The sequence below is a fragment of the Lactuca sativa genome, chromosome 5, assembly GCF_002870075.4.
Source record: "Lactuca sativa cultivar Salinas chromosome 5, Lsat_Salinas_v11, whole genome shotgun sequence".
Classification (NCBI taxonomy): domain Eukaryota; kingdom Viridiplantae; phylum Streptophyta; class Magnoliopsida; order Asterales; family Asteraceae; genus Lactuca; species Lactuca sativa.
This window is the reverse complement of record NC_056627.2, coordinates 142,717,570-142,738,393: the sequence shown is the minus strand read 5'-3', so window position 1 is coordinate 142,738,393 and position 20,824 is coordinate 142,717,570. Positions and strand designations below refer to the sequence as shown.

The 20,824-nt window shown below is 32.2% G+C and overlaps 1 protein-coding gene and 1 long non-coding RNA gene across 3 annotated transcripts; one reads left to right on the top strand and one right to left on the bottom strand.

Annotated features, from left to right (window-relative positions):
• Positions 1-704: 704 nt before the first annotated feature.
• LOC128126235 (uncharacterized) lies at positions 705-1,375 on the bottom strand. Of its 2 annotated transcripts, none has more exons than XR_008224000.1 (2): positions 1,101-1,375; positions 705-912 (listed from the first exon to the last, which is right to left on the bottom strand). It is a non-coding gene; the product is annotated as an uncharacterized LOC128126235 (long non-coding RNA). The 2 variants fall into 2 exon arrangements; XR_008223999.1 differs by having other exon boundaries at positions 1,155-1,375.
• A 4,000-nt stretch (positions 1,376-5,375) lies between these two features.
• On the top strand, positions 5,376-12,105 carry LOC122198031 (formin-like protein 3). The gene is made up of 7 exons (XM_052771717.1): positions 5,376-5,399; positions 5,697-5,795; positions 8,227-8,298; positions 8,410-8,526; positions 8,735-8,803; positions 8,911-8,977; positions 11,834-12,105. The coding sequence occupies exons 1-7, from the start codon at positions 5,376-5,378 to the stop codon at positions 11,944-11,946; spliced, it is 561 nt and encodes a 186-aa protein (XP_052627677.1). The 3' UTR covers positions 11,947-12,105.
• The last annotated feature ends 8,719 nt before the right edge of the window (positions 12,106-20,824 follow it).

The following is a 20,824-nucleotide window of genomic DNA, read 5'->3' as shown; positions in this document are numbered from 1 at the left end:
AATCCTTAAAATTTGGTTTTGTTTTGAATTTAGTCTCTAACAGACTTAAAATGAGTATAATGACATTTTTTATTTTTTTTTCTTATTTCTTTTAATCTTTTTATTTATTATCTTAGAGTAAATTACACGAATGGTCTCTATGGTTTGGAGTAATTTGCATGTTTGGTCTCTAACTTATGTTTTTTTTAATTTTGAAGGTCTTTACAATTTGTATTTTGTTGCACGTTTGGTCTCTGTTTTATCTGAAAAGACTATTTTGCCCTTGATTTTTTAATTTATTTAAATAAGATATAGTAGGTAGGATAAGGTAAGGTGGAAGTGGGGTTGGAGTTGTGTTCATTTAAATAAATTAAAAAAAACAAAGATAAAATAACCCTTTTATGTAAGACATGGACCAACCGCAACAAAACAAACGGTGATGACCTTCCGAATTAAAAAAAATAAGTTAAAGACCAAACATACAAATTACTGCACTATTCATGTAATTTACTCTTAATCTTATTAATTCAAAAATATTTAATTCGTCCTGCCATCAACACCTATTTGCTACCGTCATCTCATCTTCCCACTTTCCATCTTATCATCATCTCCAGCAGCCACAATGGTTACTTTGCAACAAAAATTCAAGTAAGTTGCATTGAATTTTTCAATCACTATTTCATAAAGAGAATTGAACAGGGAGACTAGTCTAGCAACAACGTTCATACACAAGAACAAGCATATAAATGATTAAAAGCTATAGAACTTTAATCCACCGATTAATTCCAAAAATCTTATTCATCTACACCTAACTACCTCAATTATTCTACCCTATCATTCACTAATTTACCAAATCTCGTCTCTTACTACATTCTATGGCCGCACAGGTCAGGTAATGTTCTTCACCGATTCAACCACCATTTTCTCGTAAATCTAAAATTCAAAAAATATAATTTATGTTACTTAAAAAATCAAGGTTATCATCAATGTATGAATAATCCCATAATAAAACGAATAAAGAAGGAAACGAGAATTCATAAATTAGAAAAGAAAATTATCAATTATTAAAGAAAATGGAAAAACTTATAGAAGGAAAAACGGGAATCGAGAATCTTCTATACTGTAAAAGAATGGATGAGTGCAGGGCAGGTGATAGATTTAGGAAGAAGGGCAACCAGAAGAACATCTGAGAACTCGGCTCCGATCAATGGTCTTGTTTTCAAAACACAATGAAACACCACTAATGCTTATGCGTCCTTTTGTGTAGATTTTCCGACGATGGTGTGATTTCCTTGTGATGGTGGTGCAGGTGGTCGGCGGTTGTGCAGGAGTCATGGTGGAAGAGACGGTGAAGAAGAAGAGGGATGGGGGCTGTAAGATATCTTAATGGTGAGGGTTTAGTGGTTATGACGTTTGAGTTTGGGATTTTGCTTTATTAGATAGTTTTTTATTAATAAGATAATAAATATAAAGATTAAAACAAGTAATAATAAAATGAAAAAATAATAATTAATAATAATAATAAAAGGTATTACAGTAATAGGGACAAATTCGAAAAAATATCAAATTTTTGGATGATCCGAATTAAAAAAATATGTTATAAACCAACCATACAGATTACCCTAAACTAAACTATAGTAACTTTTCGTATAATTTAACCTTCATTTATACCATACCACATATATCTAATCATCAATATTCCTTTAACAAACAAATTTTAAATTTCTACACCAAACTTTCAAAATATTCAACTAATTAGGTTGGAACATATTAAAAGTTAAAAATTTTAACACCTTAAACTCAACTTGAAAATCATTTACTAAACTTATTTTACCACATAATAAATTGTGTGGTTAAGGACCAAGTTATTTATTTAAAAAATCTACCACCTTATTTATTAAATAAATGTTAACCACTTTAACCGCTCTATATACAACCTTATTTCTCACAAAGTGAGCATAAACATGAGTGTGTTTGGTTCTTTCATATAAGACAAGGTTAGCGCAAATTAGAATAGTTGATCTACTATAACTAAATATCCTAACTAACAATTCAAATATCTTAACTAACAATTCAGAACTAAAGAATAAATCAGACATCAGCTTCAAAAATCCCACATAACTTCACATGTTATGGTCTTTAACACAAAGTACTTCGACTCGGTTAAAGATATGGAAACAATCAACTATTTATTATTCATCCAGGAAATAAGAGATTTGCCTAGAAACATACAAAATCCAGTAACATACCCTACTGACGCATTTTTCTTTGTCTGCGTCAACTCAAGAAGATAAGCAAAGTACACTAGTTATGGTAATCAGGTACCCTTTCCTAGGACACAATATTAGGTATATTATGACTCTAACAACCTAGTTAAAATGAGACATATGTGGTGAATGTATAAACCAACTTAACGCTTGAACAACAAATGAAAATCTACCCTAATATTGGTCAAATAAATCAGTTTTCTAACATGTTTTTGAAACTTAGTAACATTTTCAAGAAAACCATCATTATCCCCACACTCAAACTAAAAACATTCGACTAACAATCAAATAAAGTGCTCACGGGTTTGTTATGATTACTACAAGCCCAACCATGCTCATCATAGAAGAACAATGAGTTTGCATTTTGTAAAACCAACCGGTAATAGAAGTGATTACTCATTTTCTTATATGCTAGCCTATAGTTTTTTTATCGATGTGGAATGGTCTAGGAATTTTCGGGGATTGTGCCACATGAACCGACCATATCATTCGGGCTATGATCATGATACCATTTGTTAGGATCGCTACAAGCTCAACCATATTCAACATAGAAGAACAATAAAGTTCCATTTTCAATTGGTGATAGAAATGATTACCCATTGCCTTATGTGCTAGCTTATGGTTTCTCTTTTTATCGATATGGGATCTTGTTTTCATCCTAATAGGGTTTACCCGATAAAAGCCAAAACTCATAAAGTAGTTAAAAGAAGTATTTCCTTTTAGATAAAAAAAGACATCATTTTGGTGTATCTATGATTTCAATTTCTAGAAAATATCACAAAAAGCCTAGATTCTTAATAAAAAATTTCAATTTAAAAAAAAAAAGCCAACTGCTAAAATTTATGTAATTTTTTGTTAAAATCATGTCGTCATAATACACCAACAAAGAGTTAAAACCAAAGTTATAAAACAATTAGTAATCATTTTTTTACTAAAAAAACCCAAACTCAATTAAGGATGTAGTTCACATTTAATTTTCCAGAGGCATGTTTTAATCCATATAATGACTTAACTAGTTTACATACTAAATTGTCACTATTTGAAAATAACCCCAAGGTAAAGTCATATACACATCCTCCTCAGTAGAACACTACAAAAAAAATATTATTAATATCTAATTGATACACATTCTCATCAAGTTTAAGAGCAAAACAAATTAAGGATCTTACTGTTACACGTTCGAGGAACAGAGAGAAGGCTTACATCAAAATCAAGACATTCCATATGATAGTAACCCTTTGTAACTAAATGAGTCTTGTTTCTTTCAAATTCACCATTGCTTTATACTTAACTTTGTACACGCATTTACAACTAACATGCTTTCACTCACTAAGTAAATTGGTTACAACTCATGTTCCATTTCTCTTTAAAGCTTCCATTTCTTTACTTATAAAACAACCGAATTCAATAGATTTGTTAAGAGTCGAGGCAAAATGAAAAGCATTAGAGTTGAGAAGAGTATCAAAGAACTTTTTCAATTCCAAAATTGTGTCTACCTTCTTCAACAAACTCACCATGCCTTTATAGATCTTCTATCTCTAGAACACCTTCTAAGTTCACCATTAGAGGACTCAACAAGAGAATCAGTAAAAGACAGATCAACATTTCAACAACAAAGTTTCCCTCATATGTTAGAGACAACTATACAAAACGATTTCTTTCCATCATACTGATATTGGTAACTAGATTTGCCAAGAATCGTTGACCAATTTTGGAGAGGGGCTAACAATTTGTCATTAGCGAGATTATTGTCATCAATGGGACTTGCCTTACACAAGCTAAGATAAACAATCTCATCAAAGAAATTTGTATCGTTTAAAAGTTAAACTTTAAAACCAGTAGCATGATCAAACGACCCTATATCGAAAGGAAACACAAATACGTAGAAGCTTACATCTTTGTTAAACGATGCTTTCATTGTTAAGGCTAAACAACTTATAACCTTTTTAACATTAGAATTCCCAATCAAAACATATGTTTTCTATTCGATAAGTAGCAGTCGAGATAGTTTCTCCTCATAAAATGAGAATAAGTTCCATTGAAGAAGTTACGAACGCGAAACATTCATTAAATGTTGGTGTTTGCTTTCAGTAACCTCCTTTTGTTGAGGTGTTGAAACAAACAATGTTTGATGAACAAATATATGAAACAGGCACAATTATATTGACAAAATCTTTATTTCAAGGAGTTGTTTTGTATACTTTTACAACATGAAACTTTACACTAATATATGCATTAATCTAACCATAATATTCTCACTCACACTCAAGATTATAGCTATACAAGAATTAAGAATATATAATCAACAACAAAAAAGCTATTGTTTTCTCTTGTCTGATAGATAATGTTGCCAAGTGTACACCATGAAGAACAATCGAATATACTTGAATAACTTCCACTTTGCACCCTTGAGGATACGAGTTCAACTCCCGTAACCTGTATCTTTAACTTAACATTCTATGATACCGTCCCTCAAACCATCTACAACTCAACATTAATAACTCTTTGACATAAACCTTTAAATTCCTACACTAAACTTCCAATTTTAGTCCCAGATATGAAAAGATCTTCTCAAGCTAGATTGAAACATATTAAAAGTTAACTTTAGTAAATTTAAAACTATAGTTAACTTTTTAAAAATAAATTAAATAACCCTATTTAAAAAAACACGAGCTTAATAAAAAAGACGTAAATATAATTACTTGGAGCGAAACATGTGAACTTCAGTTTCATTAGTAAGTGAATGACATTAAAAATAAAATGTTTATAATATTCACGCAGTTACCAACCCGAGTGCTAGCATACTTCGTATATATATTAATGAAAATAAATCACAACTAAGGCACCAAAAAATGTAAGAGCCTATGAAGGTGGCCCAACTCCCCCTCTTCTGGCCGGACTTTCATTGTTGAAATGATATAAGAGGAAAATCAATAACAAATCAAGTGTTGTTGGAAAAAATTGTATCAAATGCTATTAGAACAAATTACTCATTAGTTAGTGACAATAAGATTTTCTGGGATGATAGGTATAAAAGTTTGGACTTGTTAGCAACTTAACAAAGTGACTTTTTTGCATCTGTATGATGTTTATATTGTAACTTCTATAGAATAGCAGCATCATCGTCAAATGGGAACAACCTTGCATATGAAGGTTTTATATATGACCAATCTATTTTTACATCATACTATGTACCTCTTTGCTTTATTGTTCATTGTCCCCTTTATCCTCAATAAAAATAGTATGTGTTAAAGTATATGTCACAAACTCTTATTGCAACACTATGCGAAACTAATCATTCATGGTTCATGCAACAATTAGACGTATTACTTAAATTTAGAAAATAAATCATGAAATATCAAAAGTCCTATTGGTTTATTAAGTTAATGAACACTTTATTTTCAGATATAACATTGCTACATTATATAAGAAGTTGTGTTTGATTTGCAGAATGCGATCCTTACATTAGATCCTTTTGCTCTGAGTGTTGATCAAGTGTACGATCTCAATGAACTTTGTCCTACAAATGAAGAAATGGAGATGATAACGGTACAGTCTGCTCACTTCTTTCCTGTGTTAGTTGTATTCTTTCCATTATATCCCTACATAACGAAGATGGAAAATTATGCCGATCCATATGTATATAACATCTTAGAAACTCAATTGTATACATTTTACACCCTACATTTACTCTCATCCCTTAGTATATAATACCTTAGCAGCTCGACTTTATAGCTTTTATTCCCCATATTCCTTCCTTAGTATTGTGTATCTTATTGGATAGATTTCGTACAATCTTGATCTATGCATATTCCCAATTTAGTTTGTTGCATATGGTCAACACTCAACAAAAACCATTAGTTTATGCGGATTTATAGATTTACCCTTTATCCCCTTGGGGCGATTTTATTCCATATTTTTCATTCAACTTTCTAGTTTGACTCTTTTTAATATTTTTTCACTAGTTTTGTCGTTTCCTTAAAGTTAAACTCGCAAGAAAACCGTTAAGTTTGGAAAATATTAATGATTTATGTAAGTATGCTTCTTTTAACTTTTACTTTTTAATTTGTATGAAACTAGTTAATTTTTTTTTTTTATCTTTTTTCTTGGGTTAAAGGCGACTGAGCACTTTTTCTTAATGTGGGTCTTTTAAAAGGCAATGGAAAGAATAGTGATAAGGAAACTTGAACTTGTGACCTCTTGGCCATAATGTTGGCAACTTGAGTAATCTGGATCAATTAAAGAAGATTGATTTTGTAGCGGAAACAAGATTTTAAAATTTAAACCTCAATAGATCAAATTAGACAAAGTTAACAACTAATATCTAACCATATAATGTTTAGAGATCATACCATTGAAGTGTATAGGAGACCATAAGCAAATTTGATTGTATCTATGGTTTATCCATATAAGTCAATCTAGATGGTTGCTAAACCTTCAACGAGATCAAAGTACTCAAGCCATTTTTCTTGTTTCTTTTTTGATCAATCATTTGGGATTAAAAATTTAAAAATCTTGTTTGAGTTGCAAAATATTGATCAAGCGTCCTTCTCACATTCTTTCCATTTTTAATTGTCCCTTGACATGGCATGCATGCCCCACAAAAAAAAAATTTAGAATCATCATGAACTGAGTTGTGGGGACAAATCATCTGTTTGACCCAAGTGCCCCTACGTGGGTAAAGCATGCATGGGTCCCGCTCAAGTTGATGATGTTTTGGACTTGACCCACTAGTAGTTTTTAGGTAACTCTTCATTAGAAGTAGATTTCCCTGTACGAGTGTTACCTTAATTAGAAAGCGCATGTTTGACGATTCGATTAATAATATATCTTTCTTCTCCATTCGTGAAAGATGAAAGATGAAACTCGTTAATTCCTTTTGTTTTTGTTTTCTTTTCATCTTCATCATGCATGATTTTTTATTTATCAACCCTTACTCCAAACAATAATACCTCGAGTACTTATACTCGATACAAAATCGTATTTCTATATCTCAGAACCATACTCGAGACAAGGAAACACTTGGAGAATGTGAACAGGTATTTTTATTTCTTAATCATAGATTGGTAGTTTCATTGCAGAAAGATATAATCGCACCTTACATAAAACATTATGGTAGTTTCTTAATCATAGATTGGTAGTTTCATCTGCTTTGTTTTATTATGTATTTGTTTGGTAGTTTAGTTGAGAATTAGTCAATTAAGCATGTGTCTTGCATATAGTAGTTTATGTTGCATGGAGTTATAGTTGATTGAATCTATACATGTGTCCTTCATTTTAGGTAGAAAGTAGTTCGGTGCATTTTGATTTGCAGGAGATGTTTTTCAAGAGTTCTAAGAAATGTAGTCCCTTTGAACTTACAAAAAGTAATACACAAAAGCTTCCCAATCCTTTATGTTCACTTATATTATCGTGAGTGTGAGATTGAATTATTGTTCTAGATATTATATTCCAACACTCTCTCCATGTGGTCCCACCACGTGCACCATAGACATTAGAATCGAGTACCATAAACATCGGGTCGAGCACCATAAGTGCACCGCAAGGGGAGGCTTCCCCTTTTCCCCATATGCTCTTTTAGAAGTGGGCTCCCATTGCTAATTCTCAATAGAAGCAATAAGGTCAAGGTAGATACAACTCAATAGTTTTGACCAATAAATAGCTAGCAAGCATTATCGATTTACCCAATTAAATCCCATATCTGGCATCTCAAACAGAAAACAATGTGCATTTTTGTCCCTTAATGTTGTATTGATTTAATAATAGGAGTGGGTTTGGAGACACATATTCACAAAATAAAAATACTTTACAACACAAAACATGCGAAAAAAGACCATTTACCAACAAAATAAATAATGCTTTCAGTCTCATGGAATGAAGTGCCCAAAAATGAATTCCCTACATGTTTTTATGAAACTTCGTGTCATTTTTGTCACGTTTTGACTTTGGGTGCATGCATACTACTATTGCATATTAACAGGTGGTTGCTGAGCAAACGCCTGAGTTATTGTATTTTTACAATGATCTGATTCACTTGCAAGATGCCTATTGGGTAAGTTAAACACCTTAAAATTAGTTGAGTTTCTTCCTGGAAATGAGGATGCCTAAGACTAACTTGTAATCTTTTTTTTCCTTCATATGGGTAATCACATAAAAACATTAGATACAAATTAAAGATTTGTATGAGGAAAAGTCTACAATAATCCATAGTTTTGAGAAGGTTAAGCTGGAATTTAATGCTTCAGTCAGTGATGGGAGTGTGTCTGCTAACTTTCGGAAGGTAATTGTATGAATTATGTTCTTTATATATATTATACTCTATTATCAAATATATTAGTCATATCTTATACTATATTATAAATTATATTAGTGATACAAAAACACATGAAAGAACATAATTCATACAATTAGTAATGTGTAGTTGTCAATCTTATTATTGGCTATCTTTTCTTACGAAAAAGTAAATTAACTTTACATCGACCCTCCAGGCCTTGAGGACATTTCTTTATAGTGCTGATGCGGAAGTCCCATCTCTAATCTCTCTGTTTGATGAAGTGGTGAGTCTTTTGGTAAAGTCCTTTAATTATTATATATGTATAGTCTAACAACATTTAGAACAAGAAAAATATTAGTTTACTTTGTAACAAGCCTACATGTCTTGCAGGATCAATGCATAGAGTCACTTATCATATACTTTGGAGAGGATCCCAATCATTATTCATGGACACAAGGTTTGTTGTAGTTTTTAATCACAATATCGTGATTCTCATAATAGAAAGAGATTTTTTATTATCTATTAAGGCAACACAATATATGCATTGAACTCGAGAGTTCAATAGATTATCATATCATATTTTTACAATCCATACAACTATATTATTTTTTCCTACAATGAATTAAACTCTATGAAGTCCAACAGAGTGTTACAAAATGTAATTTATAGTACATATTTAAGAATTAAAAACTTTAATTTTTCCCAATGAAGAGTTCGATGGCCAGTGAACTCCAAATCCATTGAATGCAAAGGTGAGATCTCATAATGATAGAGTTTGATCCATTGGATGACACATAGACTTGCTACCTCATTCAACTCTCACATTGTCCCACCATTATGGATGCTCTTAATGGTATATGTGTAAACATAGATAGCAAGATCTAATTTGTATCATAACATAATAAGAATAGTCACGTGACACTGCTATCAACAAAAAATTAAAAGGATAGGTATATGTAAGGGATGTCAGATAGACTTTTATGGACGTGTTTTATTTAGAAAAATGGCTTATAAGACTAATGATTCAAGTGTAGTGGGATTTTGTTGGAGATGAATTCCTTTCGCATTTATGTATTTACTACAACTAATCATGTCAACAAAAGTCTATCCAACAGTAACTTTGTGTTGATATCTTACTATGTGGAATAAAAATTAGAACATGCTACACGTATACCATTAATAAGGAAAAGTGAATATCTTGTTGATAAATATATATATTTAGGTATTAAAATCAACGTAATCTACTTTAATAAATGAAAGTGTTTTTTTGTCACATGTCACATTTCATTCAATTTACCAAATGTCATTTTTTGGTGATTTTGAATTAATTTTTTTTCCACATGTCATTTTATGAGTTTTTTTTATTGTATTAAATTCCACATAATAATCTAATGTAATAATTACAATAAATATAACAATAAATAGATATCAATTTTACAAATGAACTTGTTTTTTAATTTCAAAATTTTCAAACTAAAGCTCTTTAGTTTTTTGATTTTTTATTTATGTAAATTATTTGTTTAAATTTAAAAGATAAAACACCTTTCAATTATAATAGTTTACTATTTTTCTTATTTTTTTATAAATCAAAGTTCTGAAATATTTTTGACATTTATATTTAATCTTTTTTTTTTAAATTAACTTATTTAATATATGAGTCTCACAACTAGGTTTTTATTAAAATCAAATTCCATCATCAAAATCATGTATCCTAAAACATCATCTCTACTAAAAATTCTATAATTTTGTCAATCCTACATAAGATTTCTTTCTTGACTTTTACAATGATAACACTTGGAAGAGACAATGAATAAACTGATTCAAAAACAAAGGAAGAAATCTTAGAGAGGAATGTAGATATTAGAGAATTTATAGCATATGTGATGTTTTAAGATACATGATGTTGATGAGGGAAGTCGATTATCATACATAACATCGTATATTAATGGGTTTAATACCTAAGATTACATACTTAACAACAATATATTCGTTTTTCCATATATATATATATATATATATATATATATATATATATATATATATATATATATATATATATATATAGGTTTAGTTCTATAGAAAACAGAAAACCCTAAGAAACCCCTCAAAATCATAAAAATACACAAAAAAAATGCTTATAGATTACAAAAAAAAAATTTGAATGTTTTTATAAAAAATCGTAGCTTTATAACAAATTTTCTGAAAATTTTTTTGAAAAAAAAAATTTCTTAAAAAAATAATTGATTTTATATTTTTTTCAGCGATTTTATTAAAAAAGCTACGATTTTTCTATAAAAAAACATTTTAAACAAAAGTTTTGTGATCTCGAACTATTTTTTTATGCATTTTTATGATTTTTAGGCTTTCTGTTTTGTTTTCTAAATATCCCTTCACCCACATATATATATATATATATATATATATATATATATATATATATATATATATATATATATATATATATATATATATAGTTAGGTTCATGTGAAACGACCTAATTTTTTGAGCCCGTGAGACGCAATCTTAGCCATTCATTTGGTAGATAAGTAAAAAACATTTTTAAAATACAAAATAATTGAAACTTTTCAAAAAAAAAGAATTCAAATATTTTTTTCAGAATTTATATTTTCCAAAAAGAAAATAAAAAAATACCAAAAAGAATATAAAAAAAATTAAAAAAAAGATTTTTTTTACATATTCTAGTAGAATAAATAGAATATTCTACATATCTGCGAAATTTAGTATAATATTATAACAGTCAAAAAATCACATTACAATATTTATAGTGTAACATTTTTAGAATATTTCACGTATTTAAAAAAAACGGTAATTTTTTATATTTTTTTTAGGTAATTAAAGTTACGAAAATAATAATTAAAAAAAAAAAGAATTTTTGGATTTTTCCTTTTACTTTTGCATTTTAAAATTATTTTTAGATTTGGTCTCACGGTTTCACAAAATTATAATGGTTTTAAATAAACCTGAATATATATATATATATATATATATATATATATATATATATATATATATATATATATATATATATATATATATAATTGCTATCTCTTGCATGTTTCGTCAGCACCTATCCATAATTTCTGTTTTCCAAGATCATCAAAGAAAGAAACTAAAATGATAGTGCGTAGTGGGAATCTAAATTCACAAAGAGAAAATATAACATAATATCTAGTCTCTAACTTACAATAGTTGAGTTTGTCTTGTTTTTACTTAGTTAGATAATTTGTGATCAATTGGTTCTTTCTTATCTTGTATGAGGATATGTTATGTTTTATTTGGCTTGTTTTTGTAGTTATAAAATCTCTGGTGTATTTTATTGAGATGTTCAAGAAAGCACACAGTAATAATAAAATGAAGGTTGATGCTAGAAAGAAGAAATTGGAGAAAAATATTGATGAAGAATGAGGGAGCAGTTCATACTTGTACCAAAAAGATGCTCTAACAGAGCAAACAATGCACTTGTCAGCCTCAAGCAGGGTTCAGGGTTCTTAAGTTTTATCAGATTATATGACTTATATAAATCAAATAGTAGCCAACATGTGAAATCATTAATAAAACTGGAAATCTTTACGATTCTTTTATATGCTGGTTACGCTCCTCATTTCCATGCTTATAATTGACACATAATAATGTTTTTCTCATGTAGATCAACCTAAGCTGTACAAGAATCAATGTAAAGAGTATGCTATATGTGCTACCTATATATATATATATATATATATATATATATATATATATATATATATATATATATATATATATATATATATATATATATATATATATATATATATATATATATAAGGCACATCCAACAAATCACATAAAGAATTGCATACTTTCATGTGATCTATTACTTACTTGAACCAGAAAAATAAACAAAATAGACCACTAAAATAGCTAGGGATAAGTAACATATAAAGTATCATCAAAGAGTGCATGTTTGTCCTTGTGTTTTCATACGAGAGCCAAAACAGGGCAGAAATATAGGCGAGATAACCAACACCTGCTTGTTAATTTTAATGCACTCCAAATAATAAAATAGACAAACCAATCCCCTTATAATGCAAAAATAAAAACTACCAAGAGGCATAACCCGTGATTTTCCACACTACCAATTCAATTTTAAATCGATGCTCAAACTCCCCGAAATTAAAAATATTGTTTCTTAGTTGCAACCTATAGAATTGATGTCTTGCTTGCCGAATTAGAAACAAGTCAGCTCTCTTGTTGGTTTTTGTTGCAATATATTAGGCTTACTTTTTTGTTTGCGTCCAGACCATGAATGAAGTGGAAGAAAATACCAATATACTTTTTCCTACTATGAAACTTTTGTTTTTTTGACATCGAAATTATAGATATAACTGTTTTCGCCACACATATGGCTGACACCTTCTTGAAATGGGGCCGACCTGTATATGTTTTAGAGAGGATGGACAATCAAGTGAAATTAAACTTGACAACCTCAACAATATTTATCAACGTTATTATTCATGGATATTGAACATATTTCACATATTTATACCGTCACTAGTACAAAAATAATCTTTCGACAAGGTTTTCTCAAAACAGCTTAACCATAGTTTTGATTATTTGCATGGATAAAGGTCATTTGTGAGATTGTAATATTTTTTTAGAAATATCTTAATTTAGTAGTTGTGACCTTTGCAATTGAAATTCATACATTTAGCTATGGTTTTTATAAGAATTGCGCAAGTACGTGTCAAAGTTTAACATGGTGTCCAAATGTTCTTATGTCTCATGGTTTTGTGATTGACATCCAGATTTATATAGACACGGCTATTAACCACACAATTATTAACTGAGACGTTAACTACGTATATGGTCACAAAAATCCATTTTTGTGTCCAAAGGGTCACATGAAGGTTAAGTTTATGTGATTAAATAGAAGGGTGAAATTATTCACATCATAGTGCTTCTTGTATGCAGCATACTCTTCAGGAGTGGCTTTGGACTCATCAAGTTCTTTGAGCTCCTTTTCAAGGACATACTCTTTGTCCTCGAATCTGAGCGCCATCTTGATGTTATGCATCCAATCGTTATAGTTCGAGCCATCCATAACGACTTTAGCGCAAATGTCGAGCAAAGAGAAGTTGTGCCCGGAGGATGTTGAAGCAGAAGTGTTTCCAGGAGTAGACATCTGAAAAGAAAGATAGTTTTAGTTAGATGTCAAGACACCTCAATATAATAACCCAAAGATATCATATCAAGGTTAGGACCCAACTATGACGATTTACAACTTAGAAATCGGATGCCGAGATCCAAGTTCAAATCTCATAAAGGTAGGTGAATGACGATTCACCAATTCCACCATTAGACGAAATGAAATTCCTAATTCTTTTGAGATACGTTAAAACTATTTAATGGCATGTTTTTAATCTCGGATTATGCTCTACTATTTGTGACTAGGATACCGAGGATCACAACCTAGATGTGAATAACCATGCAAATGTGCTTGGTAACCTTATTGTCTTTATAATTAACTATTGATGTGCCGGTAAACCACACACGCTCCATCAAAATGATAATTATAAGATACCCATTACTACTCTTTATTAGGGCCTTTTAGTGTGCCGGTTAACCACACACGCTCTACTAACGACTAATAAAGCATAATGTGCAATTTCATTGATTAGCATAGTTTTCACATTTTTCCTAAAGTAACTAGAGTTGGGATTTCAAAAATAATGTTCTCTTACTTTCTTTAATAGCATTATACTTTTAATGAGAAGTAGTTGTCCTATCAAATCCGTTCTGCTAATGACCTTCCACTAATCAAGGAAGCGGTGGGTGAGAGTGAACACCCATTCAACTACCATTTTATAGGCAGTTTCCTTATACCCCCCTTATAGATTAGCTTCGTGAATGAGGCATACTAGCGATTTGACTGACCATATTCTTATACATATATAATATTAGACTTTTAATTATAATATATATAAGGTGTGTTTTAAAACAATTTAAAACTCCAAGGGTTTATATAAATTTCGAAATTTAAAGTATTAAATTTTAAATTTAAATAAACCAATTATTTAGATTTAATGTTTATCTATTAATTAACTTTTAATTAATTTATTAAATCTTCTAAGGATTATCCAATTAAATTAAACAATTAGTTTAATCCTAATCCTTATCCCTCTAAATTTTGAAATTTAGGGTAAGGATAATTATCCAATTAATCTAATCAAGTAACAATTATCCAAAACAAGAAACCCTAAAATGTCTAGCATATTTCGAAATTTTCAAGGGAGGAGGCTAGGGTTTTCAAAACCCTAACCCTTATTTCGATTTGGGTTCTTTGGAGGCTAGGGTTTTCGAAAACCCTTTGATCCACAACCTAAAAATTGAAAAAAATGGCCTTTAGGGTTTAATAGCTATAAACCCTAATATGCAATTCAACAATTGTATCAATTCAATTTAAAACAAACAATGGCTCTGATACCACTGATGGGTTTTAGGTAAAACAAATAAACTAGAAAACAATTCCTAAGTTCACATGCAACCTACTTTGGATCTATGTTTTAACTATTGAACATACAACTTTGAATTGCAAAACAAGAACCCTAGAGGAGGTGACTATTTTTCGAAATTCATAAACTAGTGTTAGGAGTTACGTACCTTTCAATTGTTATAGCAAACAATTAAAAATTCCCTTGATCTTGATCTTGATCTTCATGGAAGCTTAGCACCACAAGTGTAATGCCTCTAATGGAATCACACCCAAACTACTAAGAAGGAAATTAGAGGAGAGAGGGGAGAGGGAGTCTGCAAAATCTCGGCCTTAGGGTTTCTTCAAAAGAAAGAGTGGCCAAAACATGAACCAGGAGACTCCTTATATAGCTGAGGGATCTAGGGTTTAGGGGAAACCCTAGTTATCCTTTGCTTAGGGCTTAAGCAAACCCAACGGCCTTATCTTGGACCCCTTGGACGAATTCTCTAGGGTTTCCCTTAGGGTTTTCGTCCACCTCCTTCCAAGGGGGTTTTAGAGCCTTCCACTCAACTATTAGATAATTGCAAACTAGTCTCTGCACTTTACAATTAGTACTTTTAACCCCAAAATTAATTCTGATTAATTTCTGGCTAACTATTAATTAAACATAATCATTTCTAATTAATATATTAATCTTTTAACATATTAATAAATTCATTTATATTAATTTATTAATCTTATAGTAAATTAATATCTCTCCTTTCATAATTTTCTTGTCTGGTTGCTAGATTTGAGGGCAACCCAAAAGGGCTGTGCTGCTATCAATTCAAGTAAATACCAATTATAGTTATGGGCTTAGATGCCTAATCCAACAATATGAACATAAAGAGATCCCGTATCAACTGATTAAACATTAATGGGGTTTGGACAACCTATCCGAACACTATAAAAATGAGATTTTCAACTTTTTTAAAAACAAGTTCAAAGAAATTGATTCATGTATACTGTCACACCCCAAGACCACGAACGGCGGAAACGTTCAGGGGTGGAGGACGTCATGTATAGTATCACAACAGTGTAATATAATAAACAAGCAACAACATCATCCATTTCATTATAAGTAGAGTTTCAATACATGTGTGTTCTTTCATATTGTACAACAATAAAATGAATAATCAAAATAAGGCGAGTCTTGTCTGTGCTCCATCTTCTCAAAAACTTGACCACCGCACCTGTCTAACTGATGACCTGAGAATACAAGTTATTTTGAAAGCGAGTATCAGCTTTAAAGCTGGTGAGTTCATAAGTATTTACGTGATATTGTCCTGTTTTGGAATGTTGTTAAGAATGTCGTATAAATCCTTAAATAGAACAGTTGATATATGTATGAAATGCGATCTTCTACCAAGACCTGAATGTTTTGTTATGACCAAGTAAAATGATAGGTTTTCCCTTCTATTGACTAGTACTAAGAGTACTTAGTCTAACTCATCGTTTATGTGAATATATCACAAAATAAAGTAAAATAGGAAGATGATATGATAGTCTTCTACCAAGACCCTAATGTTCTGTAAGTAAAATGATAGTTTTCCTTTCTATCGACTAGTACTAAGAGTACTTAGTCTAACTTATCGTTTATGTGAATATATCACAAAATAAAGTAAAGTAGGAAGATGATATGATAGTCTTCTACCAAGACCCTAATGTTCTGTTATGACTAAGTAGTCTTCTACCAAGACTCGAATGTTCTGTTATGACTAAGTAGTCTTCTACCAAGACTCGAATGTTCTGTTATGACTAAGTAGTCTTCTACCAAGACTCGAATGTTCTGTTATGACTAAGTAATATGATAGCTTTTCCTTTCTATTGACTAGTACTAGACTAGTTAGTCTAACTCATCGTTTATGTGAAAGTATCACAACATAAAGTAAACAAGAAAAATATAATCATGTTAGTGTTATTATCTTGGGTTACCAGGACAAACACGACATCACTGAAGCGAAAGATAGACCCTATGGAACATCCGAAGAGTGTCCCCTCATCCTCTGTAGCGGCAGCAGGGTGGAGGGAGGGTTAGTCCCCGTATCGATCTCTTAATACAGATCATCAACCTAATGATCCTCCGAAGATTCACATCTCATCCACTGTTGCAACAGTGGACAGAGGGATGGTTAGTCCCGTCACTGACTACTAAGTAAGTAACAACCTTAAACATCCGTAGATATTCATCGACCACTGGTGCTAATCAGTGGGATTCGGAATGGTAAGTCCCGCCGAATCATCCCATTGAACTGGGACAGGAAAGATAATTTACACAGTAAATACTAATAAATCATCCTTGTAATTCTAAGTACAAGTATCCAGGTAAGTAAATACAGGATAATGCACCTACGTAACTGTCTTCCTGTAAGGTATTCATGTAAGTGTGTTCATGTAACAGGTAAGTATATGTAAACATATTCATGTATCAGGTAATCCTAAGTACGTGTACTCATGTATCATGTAAGGTATTGGTATAGACTCATGAATGAACTGACTCTTGTGTGATTTCTTGTAGTAGTAATAATGTTTGATATCTTCTAACTATCCCTATGATAATTAACTTGAAAGTAATTGGTTGTTTACGTAGGTTTAGGCACTCTTGCTACCCAAGAGTATTGGAAACTAAATTAAGGGTGAAAACTATAATCTCTAACATATATATGAACATATGCGCATAAGTATAGTTTGATTCAAGAAGGTAAAATAATGGTTTTTCAAGATATCTAGGAATTTTGAACAATAATTAAGAATGACTTGATGTCATTTTAATAAACATTTCAAAACTAATACTTTTGTTATCAACGTATTTTAAGATAGAAAACCACTTCATGTGTCACCTTTTGAAATCTGTGAAACTTACTGAGTGTAAACACAGTTATAAAATACATGAGATTTATTTAATAACATATTGTTTTCTACTTGTATTCCCCCCCCCCCCCATAAAAACATTTAAAATCATTTAAAACATTGATTAAGGGGTATGAACTCACCTGCTGTAAGCGACTGGAATTGAACGGACTGTTATCGTACGGAAGGATCGGACAAGTGCTTAGTGTCAAGTGAAGACTTAGACACACACACAATGATCCTAATTTCATATGAAAACATATGTATGTAAATAATTAGTGATTAAAACACTAATTATACAAGTATAAACATTTAAATGCGAGGAAAACACTTTTGGTCAAGTGCTAGGAGGCTAATGGGTTGCAACAAAGGAGTGCAATGCCCCTATTTGGAGTTTAAGGTCTAATGACCATAATAATTGGAGTTTACGGCCCAGGGGAGTAAGCCTCCCCTGGGCCGTAAACTCTCAACCAAGGCTTGAAATGGAGCTTAGAATTATCACAACTCCAGTGGGGAATTGTTTCAAGGCTTAAACAAGTGTTTTGGCACCATATTGACTCCTTTGGGGAGTTTACGGCCCAGAGACCACTTTCCCTTGGAGTTTACGGCCGTAAACTCCCTTGGGGGGGGGGGGGGGTTTATGGTGTTTTCAAGTCTCAAACATTTCTAGGAACTAAACTAGGCTTTGGTACTTAACTTTAGAAGAGTTTATGGCACATTTGGCACCATTTTTATGGAGTTTACGGCCCTAGAACCTTTTAGGTCGTAAACTCCCTCACTCATGGGGTTCTAAGTGTTTTGACTAGTCCATAACTTATTTAGGTACATGCCCAAATTGTTTCTTGGCTCAAGGAAGGTGTTAGGGTGTCCTTTGACCCCTTTATAGGAGTTTACAGCCCAAGAACCACTCTTGGCCGTAAACTCTTCAACACTTGTGTTTTCCTTTTGTTTTCTAGGTACTAAACACTTTAGGGTATTAGTCTAAAATAGAGTCCAAGCCTTAGGTGCCTTAAAAGCACCATTTGAGCAACTTACATGGGAGTTTACAGCCTAAGCTATTCTTGGGCCGTGAACTCCTAACTTGGGTGTTTCTTGGTTGATTTCTTGTCTCAAATGTACATACATATTATCCTTAACTAGTTGCCTAACAAGGAAATGAGACTAGGTAGCTTTTAGGCCTTGTTTTGGAGTTTACACCCCAAGAACATTCTTGGGCCGTAAGCTCCCGGATCTTGTATTTTGGACATGTAAATAATGTTATTAATCATATAACAAGTATTAAAACACATCTAGGAAAGTAGACTCACAATCTGGGATGAAAACCCGAAGATCCGTGAGAGAGAATTCGGCTTTTCTCTAATTGGAATTCAACAAATGAACCAATTTGGTTCAGAATTCTATTTATAGTCCTGAGATTTCTGGCAGAAAATATTTCTATTCTCGGAATGAACTCTAATATCCTAGAGTATTGGAATTACAGTGTTGCACAAAACCCTAGTGCATCCACTCTCCTATTATCTCCTTAGATGTAAAATCCTGAAAACTGCCGAACTTATACTCGAAATCTGAGTTTTCACTGTAACTGTTCTACTTCTATTGGCTTGGTGTGGTTTGTTCAAAATGGAAATTTCGGGTTGTCACATCATCCCCCTGTTGAAGGGAATTTCGTCCCGAAATTAGAATTTAGGCAAGGAAGTATGCATGAATGATCGAGTCGTGAGGAGGAAACTTCCTAATTGGTTGGTTCTAGCGCACCTAAGTGAAATCGGGTTCTCGGTTGGCATTCCAACGAACCTTCACTAATTGGCGACGGCGTTACTTCGTCCACTTGACTTCTCGGTCGAGGGTCACTACAGTTCTAGTACGAAGGCGAGGATCTCGACGAGTGGACTTATTAGAGTCCTAACGGAAAGGTATGGTTCTACGATCGAGACGCGAAGAGTAGGATGTATGTTACTGAGTTCGCGGAGTAGGTCTAGTTTGTGCGAGGCACAGGACCGATTCTGATATGAATCTCGGAGGTCCTAACTATATGGGATTTTTAGCTTTCCACGCTTTACGAAGTGTATAAAGCCGTTCCCAGAGTGAGGTTTCCTAAAGAATTTGGTCTCTCACTTGGAATTCCAAATGTTCTTTCTCTCGCTTACTTCCCAGTCAAGAGCCATCCCTTGCTGGGTCAGAGTCGAGAGGGTTTCTGAAATTTGTGGGGAGTCCCGAATGGACTATGATAGTAGGTCTGTAGGACCTAGAATTTGGCAAATTTTCCGTCGGTGACGATGGTGCTGACAAATTCCCAACGGTTTTGGATAATTGACAGAGTACTCAAGAATTCCCACAACACTAAAAGTGTGTCTCATGAAATTTTGACTCTAAATTCCAAAACTCTTGTTCAGAGAACTTTGCGGAAAGTATCTTCGATGGTAATGTTTCTATGGGTTCTTTCTTACTACGAGGGTGGATAAGTAGTCATTATATGGAGAAATGACGAACTGATCCTAGTAAGAAAGGCGTACTCTACTTATTCAGCTCATGAATACTATGGGCGTATTGGTCCTATCCGAGGGGTATCTCTACGGACTCGAAGTGTCCGCATCGAATTTGGAGGGTAGTCTTTAGGACATCCTTCCCTAACACTCGAACTGGTGATATTCGGATCTCAGGTCCATTTCTGAAGTAATTCTTACCCTGTGGTTGCTCAATCGGTTCTTCTAAGCGAGGCAGAGATAACGATTTCTAAAGGAAATCTAAACGAAGTCTCTGGTGGTCGAGGTACATATGATGCACTCCGTCGACTTGTGGTAAGAATAAGACCGGAGCTCTCAAGGGTGAGAAGCCTGGTCTTCTAATTCTATGGTTGAGTAGTTCGTTGTGTTGTCCGGGTTGTTCTTGTATCTTCCGTAGGTGTTTAGACTGAAGGCGGTCTGGTTCTAAGAGTCATATTGA